The sequence below is a fragment of the Quercus suber genome, unplaced genomic scaffold, assembly GCF_002906115.3.
Source record: "Quercus suber isolate HL8 unplaced genomic scaffold, Cork oak 2.0 scaffold_9, whole genome shotgun sequence".
Taxonomy (NCBI): domain Eukaryota; kingdom Viridiplantae; phylum Streptophyta; class Magnoliopsida; order Fagales; family Fagaceae; genus Quercus; species Quercus suber.
Genome location: NW_027069475.1, coordinates 2,148,933 through 2,160,138, shown reverse-complemented (window position 1 = coordinate 2,160,138; position 11,206 = coordinate 2,148,933). Strand labels below are relative to the sequence as shown.

General features: G+C 35.1%; 1 protein-coding gene across 2 annotated transcripts; it reads right to left on the bottom strand.

Annotated features, from left to right (window-relative positions):
* Nucleotides 1–98: 98 nt before the first annotated feature.
* On the bottom strand, nucleotides 99–9,189 carry LOC112001885 (dihydroorotate dehydrogenase (quinone), mitochondrial). 2 transcript variants are annotated; one of them, XM_024034051.2, is made up of 11 exons: nucleotides 8,977–9,189; nucleotides 7,305–7,387; nucleotides 6,399–6,719; nucleotides 5,864–6,119; nucleotides 5,320–5,400; nucleotides 5,126–5,233; nucleotides 5,016–5,045; nucleotides 4,295–4,432; nucleotides 3,361–3,398; nucleotides 3,167–3,266; nucleotides 99–339 (listed from the first exon to the last, which is right to left on the bottom strand). In XM_024034051.2, exons 1-11 carry the CDS (start codon nucleotides 9,109–9,111, stop codon nucleotides 265–267), a joined length of 1,365 nt encoding a protein of 454 aa, XP_023889819.1. In that variant the 5' UTR covers nucleotides 9,112–9,189; the 3' UTR covers nucleotides 99–264. The 2 variants fall into 2 exon arrangements, with proteins under 2 accessions (XP_023889819.1, XP_065632973.1); XM_065776901.1 differs by having other exon boundaries at nucleotides 6,399–6,666; nucleotides 8,977–9,091.
* Between the last annotated feature and the right edge of the window lie 2,017 nt (nucleotides 9,190–11,206).

Genomic DNA, 11,206 nt, shown 5'->3' with positions numbered 1-11,206 from the left:
GGGGGGGGGGTGTGTGGGGTGGTGTGGTGTGGTGTGGGGAGGGAGGTGGGACTACTGGATAAAGAAACATAACTTCGGAAAGATGCCTAAGAAGTCACTTCAAAACTTCTCATATCATACAAGCCAATAACCCCCCACCCCCCTTGAAGGAGAGGAAAAATAAAAAAGGATAACTAACCATTTAATGTCAGAATAATGCTCTGTAAATAACATAAATACAACTCCAGAATACGTTCATAGTTGTTGCCCTTGAGACTTGTATGGTTATCTGCAATCTACACCAACTGCTTCAGTGATAGACTTAAAACCATCCCTTTCTAAGCATTCGGCCAGTTCAGCCTAAGAAATAAAAGTCACAACATTAGATAAGAAAAAGGGGAAAAAATATTTTTGTGGATCCTCAAAACACATCATTCATCAATCAATCAATATCAATCATCAATCATCAATATCAATATATATATATATATAAAAGCAGAGACCTCATGCGGGAGTGCATGAGGTTTTGCCAAGTGGCACATCATTTGCAATAGTCTTTCTATGGACTTTCCTCCCACCTTCTCTCAGCTCTTCATCTCCCCCATCAAATCCAATTGGCCAACATTAATTTCATAAATTGTCACTAGCTTGGAATTAAATGCATCTTATCAATGCTTTGAACATTCCAAGTTAATTCATTTCACTATTATTAAATTTATTACTATCTTCCCCACTTTATTCTCTTCTTAACCTTCAGTTGTCCCTTGGAATTTTCACAGCTAACCTTCAATTTTCTAAACCAGTCAAGGACACATGAACGATATGGTCTATACATCACTAGCATCAACTTTTGTTTATTCGTACAATTCCTCTTTATGGGTTTTCATTGTTTTCTTAATTTAGCCAGTATTTAAGGTAAGATTCATCTTTTTAATTAATCCATTGTATAGGTAGCAATCGGTTATGAAGAGGGATTATAAATATTTTATTTAACTGCAATAAGATAAGAAAATTCACCTCATCAATGTCATGAATCATGGTGTTTAAACTTTCCCGACTTTCAAAGGCCTTGACTTGACCAAAGGTTGGGTGAAAACTTGTTAACTTAAAATAGAAGAGGGAAAAAAAAAAAAAAAAAAAAAAAGTATTCTACTACCCACAAATAATTCCTCCTTTAATAAGATTGTTCCCTGCCAAAAAAAATTTCCCCATGCTGCTACCCAAAAAATAGAAAGCAACATTCTTTTGAGCCTTGTCACACTAAAAACTCTTCCAAGAAAAGCACATATCATTGTAACCTTTTAGATACTCATAAAATGAGAATACATCAAACTTATCATTATCATTCAGCCCGACACCAACGATCCGGGCATATTGTTGAACTATAGGACGTCTAAAATAGAATCAATTTGTACAAATTTGATATTCCATGAACCCAAAGGTCCTAAACAAGAGTCCTAAACAAGAGTGTAGTGAATCATCTTTGTTTACTGCAATTGAGTACAAGTTTTAACATAACTATTTCAATGAGCAATTCCCACAAAAAATTTCATGTTAGAACCTCATTCCATCAAACAAAGGTCAGTGACCTCAATCCCACAATATTACATCAAACATAATGGGACCAAATTCCAAATATCCAAAGAATGCTTGCCTATCCAATTCCACCAACCAAACAAAGGGTCAGTGACCTTTTTCAGTAGCACCCACTGAAACCCAAAATCTGAACAAAATCGAAGATCACAACTCAAACGCAATACTTTAGAGTAATAAAAGATGCTCCACCGTCTCCCCACTACGGTGGCACATACAACGTCACCCTACTAATGTGTACTCCTGAAGAGATTATCGCAAGTGAGGATCTTCCCCATGCTGTTGTCCATACAAATAAAGAGACAATCCTTGGGGCCTTGACACACCAAATACTCTTCCGATGGAAATCATAACACAAGAACCCCTTAACACATCATAAAAGGAGCAAACATCAAAATCTTTGTTCCCTTTTAATCTTCATATCAATATGTCACCACCCTCCCAATGAGGGATAATAGAATAAAGATTAAGTTACCACCTCTACCTCTCAATCATTAAAGTCTTGCACAAAGCTTACATCCCAACAACTCTATTTCCAGTGACTCTGTCTCCCCAAGAAGGAACCGACTAAAGCATCTCTAGCCTAGGAATAATCATAATATTGTTGAAGTTTCCACAACACAACGTAAAGTCTTAATTTTTGAGAACTTCGTATGAGTTGATGGTTGCTTTTACTTATCAAAAAAAGTTGATGGTTGCTTTGGAGTGCATCTAGTTTTCTTATCTTTTAGATTTCATAGATCAACTGAATTTTGCATATATTCTTAAGGTGAACCTTTTGTATATGTAATGTAGTCTCAAAATTATCATTCTATCGAAATTTATCAAAAAAAAAAAAAACCACATAACACTTCTGATCTGACAAAATTAACCAAACTAAGCTATTGGGGTAAAATGAAAAAAGAACAAGATTATACAATTCAAACAATCTCCAACAGTGCCCCAAAACTACGTTGAGTAGAGCTACCAGAAAAAGATCCACAAATTTATATCCAAATCCTACCCATATTGTTCAACAGGTTTCCATCTACAGATGGAAAAACTATATTTTAACTCCATTAAATACATAAACTTTAGACCAAAGAGTACAGAACAAAATCCCAAAAGAGAGCCTAAATTTCTAATCTTTAGTAAAATTTATTATCATTTCAATAATAATTGCATTATCATTTCAAGTATCATTTCACTAAAATTACCTAGAAACAGTGAGTATAACATGCAAAACAAAATGTATATTTTCATTATTTTGGGCCTCTCCTATTAAGGAAATAAGTTTTCCAGCTATTCTCACCAATACTGAATTTCTTACTGATCTGGTATACTTTTCATAACATATTTTTCATTTCCTCCTTTTTTGTGCCCATAAAAGTAACCCTTTGGTGTTTCCCCAAGCCCTATCGCTAGACACATTTAAACATGAACCCATGCAGGGAGATTACAATAATCTTCTCTCCCCCCCACCCCCACTCTATCTTCCTGAAACAATCTTTTTTTCACCTTAAATGCACCATCGTGGTACATCCACATATTTTATTTAATTCTTTCAGTTTCTCCATAAGCTCCAAAATATCAAAAAGGCATAACAAAAAAATACCTTGATCTGAGGAATAAGAGCTGGTCCCCCATAACCAAATGCTGTATAAAGCTGAACAAGAGTTGCACCAGCTCGAATTTTTTGGTATGCATCCCCACCACTGAATCAAATGTATACTATAAGGTTCTAAAAGTAACATGATGACAACAGATGAGTATCATGATGAAAATGTTGAATGGGTGTTCTGCTTTTACCTGCTAACACCCCCACAGCCTATTAAAGGGATCTTTCCCTGATACAGACAAATAAACAGAATGTCAAGCTCTCATGGATGACAGCACAAACATGAAGAACCACAAAGAAGGGGTGGGGAGGGAGGAATCCAGACTCAAATATAGAAGGAACAGTATCCAAAAAAAGTGTCCAATGCTTTATGAAAAAACAACAACAACAACAACAACAAAACCTTAGTCCCAATGCTTCATGGAAAAAACTAAAAATTCTATAAATATGAATCTGCTGCTCCTATAGGAGATTAACATAAGAAATTCAGCAAGAAACCATGATGAACAAAGATACATGGACACAGGAACTTGTATATCGGTGTGTATCTCAATGTCATATTCATCTCATTCTATGTTCATATAACACAGGCAAAAAACATCCTACTTTTCATGGAAAATTATGCGACAGCAAACTCAATAGTATAAAATCACCAACATCAATATTTCACGCTTTCTGAAAAATCCTATTTTTCTTTATAAGTGAATTTTGGCCCGAGGGAAGGGGGAAGATACTTTCTGAAAAATCCAAGTAATAGGCGAAGATTATATGTAAAGTGTCTTGTAGAACCATGGATGAATCCCCTTCTTTAACACAGTCTGACATGTCCAACAGCAAATTTCAAACACATAGATCCATATCCATGTCAAGGAATACAATATAGTTTTGGATATTTTTCAACAGTGCACTTGCAATTGATTCTTTAGGCTTATCTGTTGGAGTCCAGGAGGACCCGAGTAGCTATTATCAATCTTCAGTGTTTATGTGCTTGTGGTGAACATTAGAGAGAGACAAACAGAGACACAAACAAACAGGGTACGCTTTGTGTTTATCTATGTAATCCTATTATGGTAGGACAGATTAATGAAAAACAAGTAACATGAATTACTGAAGTGGCCAACATACCTTTGTTAGAACGTACATTTCCTTCAATACGTTTGTAGAGAGATTAAAAAGAGGCTTCCCACTTAAGCCACCAACTTCCCTAGCCACAGGGTTTTCACTTACAGGATCTGGTCTTGAAACAGTTGTATTTGATATTATCTGAACCAAAAGAAAAATGATAAAACATAAAAAATAATAATAAAATAAAATTTTAAAAAAAACCAATAATAATATCAAAGAAACAATATATATTGGAAGCATTACAGGGTAGTTTTCACCCTGCAATACTAACATAAAAAATTGAAGGAATGGTGGATCCTAGAATCATCAGCTCATAAAGCGCATTGAAATCCCAGCCAAATAAAAAATTACTAAAAAAGATACATTATTACAAATAAGAACACCTTAAAGGTAACATTTCCATTATGGAATGAGGGGTTTAGGTACCTTTTTCTGACAAATGGAAAGGGGGGGAGGGGATGATGTTTCCAACAAATGGATGAAGTTTGTACAAAATCATGGCAGACTAGAAGTTTGATGCTGATCAAATTAAGAAGGATGGTTTGATCTAATTGCAATGTAGTTACAACTCACAATATCATCTATGGAACTCCTATGTTGCTTCACAAAGTTGGGACTTCTAAAGATACCGTCAAAGTCTAGTCAAGCAGAAGTAACAGGCAAGAGAGAGACATTTCGGAAAACAAGCAAAACTTTGTAACAGGGAGGGGAGAGAAGATACCAATCCATCCAAGCAAAGAGCAAGGGCAACCTATAACAATAAAGAAGGAACTATGAGAACATCATATTAGGAAATAGAGGGGCTATTTTAAATCTTGCACATATACATACTGCAGCAATATCTTCAAGGTCTTCTTTAGACAGGTCTGGAGCGATTTTCACAAGCAAAGGGGGTGGGCCCTCCTTTCCCCATTGCATTTCATCACGAGCAGCTTGAACCTTGACGAAATTACAAGATCTAACTTCTGGTCACACGTTGTGTTAATCATATAAAGAAAGAGAAAGTCATGCCATGACAGCTATACCTTCTTCACAAGGTCCTCCAATTGCTTTCTTCCCTGAAGCATACGCAATCCTGGGGTATTTGGTGAAGAAACATTAATCACCTACAGAGCAAAATACACATGCATTGTCAGATTAGAGAATAAGAAAAGATGTTGCCAACCTGCAAACTAACTTAATGATGAATTTATCAAAAATACCCTGCATCAAGGCAACACCCCCCCCCCCCAGGCACCTATGTATTCTTTTAAGTGTATGGTGCTGTGTATTGTTTTCTTGAAATATGTCAAACTATAACAGGCAAAACCACATTTTTTAATGAATTTATTATACACATTTTACCCCTATCAATCAAGATGTAATTGTCAGATAGAGTGAAAGCATACAGCCGCTTGAACACAGCAAGATGCAGTAAGTACCCTTTTTTTCTATCAAATGCAGTAAGCACCTATGTTGAAACAAAAATATAACGAACTCCATTATATATTCTGTACAAGTAAAATATTAAAAATCTATCATAGAACAAAGAAATAGATCAACCACAATAAATTAGAAAATCATTTTTACCAAGTAATCAGCATACTGGGACAATGTATGAACCCCTTGTACATAATCTGCGGCAGCATCTTCACTTGTCTTATTCTTTCCAAGATTGACCCCAAGAATGCCAGGTCCAGCTTTGCCTCTATGTTTTGCTTCATCAGTGGAGGAAGATGAATTTCTTGAAGTTTCATCCAACCTCCTCTTAGCATGCTGGGCACCCAACCGCTTTGCAACAGCAACAATTCCTTCACCATTGAAGCCACACCGATTGATGATAGCACTGGTCCCAAATCAAGCAGTGTGGGGGCAAATAAATTAGAGAAGAACTAAAAGTTTAAGCTACAGAAATCCAAATTTTTTACAATTCCACCTTCACCAACTTTCCAAAAATGCATGATTAATTTGACTCAATAAGAACCACACCCCCCCCCCTCCCCCCCCCCCCCCCCCCCCCCAACACACACACACCAAAACCAAGTATCAATTAAAAGCAATGAAGTCTACAAAACAAGATATGCAATTAGAATTTGAGAAAATAAGATAAGATGCACATTCTTACCCTTCCGGCAATCTAAAGATACAAGGCTTTGGATTACCCTCTTGTGGAACAGGGGTTACAGAGCCAACCTCTACAAAGCCAAAGCCTAAACCCAGCAACCCATCAACAGCCTCGGCGTTCTTATCAAAGCCAGCAGCAAGACCTATGGGGTTGGAGAACTTCCTTCCCCAAACTTCTAGCCCTATATTTGATGGATCAGGCCTCTTCTCCCTTGGAATCCAACCACGAGCTGCTGCTGAGACAGCTAGTCTGTGAGCAACCTCCGGGTCTAGAAGGGCAAAGAAAGGATTTAGAAGTTTCGTTGCTGAGAATAGCCAACCACTGCAAATAAAAAAATAAAATAAAAAATTGATAAATCAACCACTGCTAAAATTTAATCACCAAAAATGAACAGATTAAGTTACTATTGTTTAAAATTCAAGTTAACTACAAAATTCAGCCATTAAATTAACTGTTTTCTTTTATATAGGTCATAATTATTTTATGTTAGAATAGGAAAAAACTCATACACAGGAAGTATCAACAAGCTTTCCCAAAATATAAAGAAAGATCAAAATGTAGATGTACGTAAACGTAAGAGTAAGAAAAGATCATATCAAACCTAGACACAGGCAAATAAGGTTTCTTTTTGAAGAACATTAAAAAGACAGAAAATGTGTTCAGTTAATTTTAATTCAAATGATAACCAAGAGTTGGCCTGCTTAAACGTATCAATGCTACTAAAGCCAAGAGCCTTATAGCTCAGTGGCATTGTCTGGTCTCCATTATAAGGAGAACTAGCGTTAAACCCCCCCTCCCCTACTTATTGAAACAATTATCCAAAAAATAAAAAATAAAAATGTGAAACAGAGCAAAGATTAAATGTGAACTAAGCAAAAGTATCATCCAGAGATCTGAATGAAGTACCAAAAAGTTGCTTCATCCACAGTACTCACATAAGCTCCTCCAGCTATAACTAAGCCAATTGTGGCTCCTGTCAATAACCTTCCCTACAATTCAAATAATCAGAGGCTACACTTCAGAATCAGACAAAAATGTCATCCAGTTATAAAACTAAAATAACAGTGATCCAATGGAAAATTATATATATTATATAAAAAAATAAAAACAAAAAAACAAAACAAAACAAGAGACTTACAATACCCGTGCAATTCAAATTATCTCATTTGTTTAAAAATAGGCACATGCTTCAGATGAAAAAATTGATTTTATTTTACTTTTGACATACTATATGTGGATGTTATAAAAAATAAATAAATTTAAAACAAATTTCTTGCTCAACCTATAAAAACTTCAAATTTTTATGCAAACTGTTTAACAATGTGGAGTAGGTTGCTCGAAATCATTAAGAAATGGGAGGGAGGGGAGTAACTAAGAAACTACATTTTAAAGAAATACTTGTGTTATACATAACAATGCAGTTCCAGTCATATAAATTTCAATCCTTTTCAAGGATATTATGAAAGAAAAAATTACACATTTCCAACCCTTTTGTATAAGCAAGAGAATTTATCAGTGACTTAAAAGAAACTGGTTTAATCAAAATTTGTCAAAGCTTCAAACAAGATGATAAACTCTCTTTCAGAAAAATAAACTAGACAAGGAGACCAAGGGATTATTAAGATAAAGAAGTATATGGAGGAAGGAGCTAGGCTGCTAGAGCAATTATAGTGAAGACTTAAGTGATAGCAGCTACTGTCAGAACTAAAAAGGTACATGATAGTATTGGATAAATCTGAAACAGATGCTACTTGTAGGGACCGAATTTGAGCACTTCTACTGTTGATAGTGGTCTCCCCCCTCTGGGGGGCAAGAGGATAACCCTGGTGCGCCAGCCTTCAACGGAGGGGAATTCTACATTGGGCGTTGTCCGTTTGCTAGGGTCGAGTTCTTGAACCCGCTCTCTACAAATTCATTGTAATGGGCCAACCGGGCTTGAGTCCACTCTCTCAACAGGAGAAGTGCTCAAATTCGGTCCCTACACTACTAAAGCAAGACATTTCCACGTATGGAGAAATTGAATACACACACACACACAAAAGCAACCCTCAAAATGCAAAAGACCACTCCACATTTTTTTTTTCCTGAAAACATTGTCACCCAGAAAGAAAATGTTGGGAAATTGAATCTCCTCCAAATGACTATAGAGAATAGAGTCAACCTAAGACAATGCAATTTCTTCCTAAGGAAAGTGAAACATTGAATGAGCAATCAACGAAGTTTCCACCAACTCATGAATCTATAACTAAAGAGCCAACCTCATAAGCACAAATATTGGGTTTATGGATTCAGTGGCATTCTTAATTCATAAAGAACAGGACATTGATAGATTAGACATTATGACAGAACAATAAATATAATTTAAAACAAAAATTTGGCCTTTTTTTTTTTTCCCTCTTTGTTCAATCATGCCAAAGCAATACAAATAAAAGAAATTAAAATTTTCAACTTTCTTTCCCAGAAAACAAAGGCTGCATTTAGCTGGGAACACATAACAATGATCTTGCAGCAGTGAACTAAGTTTCCATTACCTCCTCAGCAACCAAACAGATACAGAAGAGAGAGAGAGAGAGTATACTTTCTTAGCAGAGTGAGGGATGTTTGGAGCAGTTTGTGCAGAAGAAGAGCAATGTCTGGCAGTTAAAAGAGGAGTTGAGAATACCCTTTTGTTCAAAATTTCTGTATAAATTTTCCTTGAAACCCTTAATGCCATTTTTATCTATCTTTGACTTTTAAGACAAAACCTACGCAATGTCTCTCAATCGTAGGAGGGAAAATAGCGTTGTCGGAGGAAGGGAAAGCCGCTGGTGACGGCTTAGAGATATTAAATGGGCTGGGCTATCTGATGAGTTGAATAAAAATGGCCCATCCACTTCAGTTGATGCTCAGGCCCACTCCAATATTACCCAAAAAATAAACAATTGAAGCCCATTAATTATGAGTTTTTTTTTTTTTTTTTTTTTGAGAACCATTAATTATGAGTTGAAAGGATTGATTCCAACGTACTCCAAATTTTATCTTATTCAACAAATTGGACGCCTTGAAAGAGGATTAACGAAATGGAATGAGGATGAATTTGGCAATGTGATTTTTAAAAAGAATCAATTGACCATTGAGCACAATGAATTGGACTCTATGGGGGAAATTAGGCATCTTAGTGATGAGGAGATGCAAAAACAGGTTCAGATGCGGGTTGAGCTTGAAAAAATATATTCTTATGTAGGAGATTAGTTGGAGGCAAAAATTAAGAGCCCTATGGTTGCAAGAAGGGGACAAGAACACTAAAGTCTTTCGCATATTAGCAAATTCACATTGTAAGAATTATACGATTAGTCATATGCTTATTGATAGGGTACTCATTGCAAACCATGATACTATTAAGGACCATATTGTTTAGTTCTATGTAAGAATTACACGATTAGTCATATGCTTATTGATAGGGTACTCATTGCTAACATGATACTATTAAGGACCATATTGTTTAGTTCTATGCAAATTTATTCAAAGAGGATGCTTATAGGTGACCTCTCTTCTAGATGGGTTACATTTTTCTTTTATCACCCCTGAGGATGCTTGTTAGTTAGATAAACCATTCGAGGGGGATATAATTCTAAATGTGGTAAAGGACACTACAAACGGTGATAAAGCCCTAGGACCGGATGATTTTCGTTCCGACTTTTTTCCAGAATTTTGGGACATAATGAAACATGATTTGTTGGCGGTATTATAAGAATTCCATGGGCATGGGTGATTTGAAAAAAGTCTAGATACAACATTTATATACGCCAAAAAAAAAAAAAAAAAAATGAAGAAGAAGCCATCAAACAAGTGGGTCAATTGGTCATATGGGTCTCATTTTGGCAGGTAGGTTATGTAGAAATAATAATTTAGATACGTAAAATTAATATTTTAATAAAATACTTGCCAATAGTGGAGACTATTTACCATATAAACATTTTATGTAAGTGAGATGATGATAAAAACTAAATTGGCTGTAATTTTTTTTTTTTTTTTAACAGGACCAACAAGAATAAAAAATGCATTTTTGCCAATACAAATTTTAGAGAGAAAGCTCCGGGTTTATGTAGATGTTTTATGTTTCTCTAAATAACTTATTGTTGGTTATTGGGTTTGATTACCAGTTATGTATTTTTTTTTTTTTAAAATCAAAGTATTTACATTAATTACAATTTACAAGTGTTCTCTCTCTCTCTCTCTCTCTCTCTCTCTCTCTCTCTCTCTCTCTCTCTCTCTCAACTTTAGGGTTGTAAACGAGCTGGACTTTGTCAAATAGGAAAAGTCAAAAGCACAAGCTTGGCTTGAGCTCGTGACAAGCCTAAGAATAGTATTTGAGATTAAGCTCATGGAAAAGCCAAAAAGCTTGAGTTTAACTTGGCTTGGCTTAATTAATTAGTCAAGCCAAGTTCAAACTTAATATCAAACTAAAACTCGAGCTCAGGTCAAGCTTTTGAGCTCAAGATCTAAAAAAATTATATTATCAAATGCTTAAATCTCCAAAATTAATAAAAAAGAAAAAAAATAGTATACTTATTTTATCATGCATCTAGTCCTACTTATAATTAGTCATTATTCAAATTAAAATTTTACATAATTAGATTCATTCATTCATCATTCCCTGTCTATAGTTTCAAAAATTGTTCAAAATACAATTTTTATATTCACATTAGAATGTGAAGAACCAAAAAAAATACTTGTTTGTAACTATTATGAATAAAAAAAATGTTAATATGTTTTATAACTTTACTTTAAATGATTGATAGAAAATGATAATATGTGGTCAACTTAAT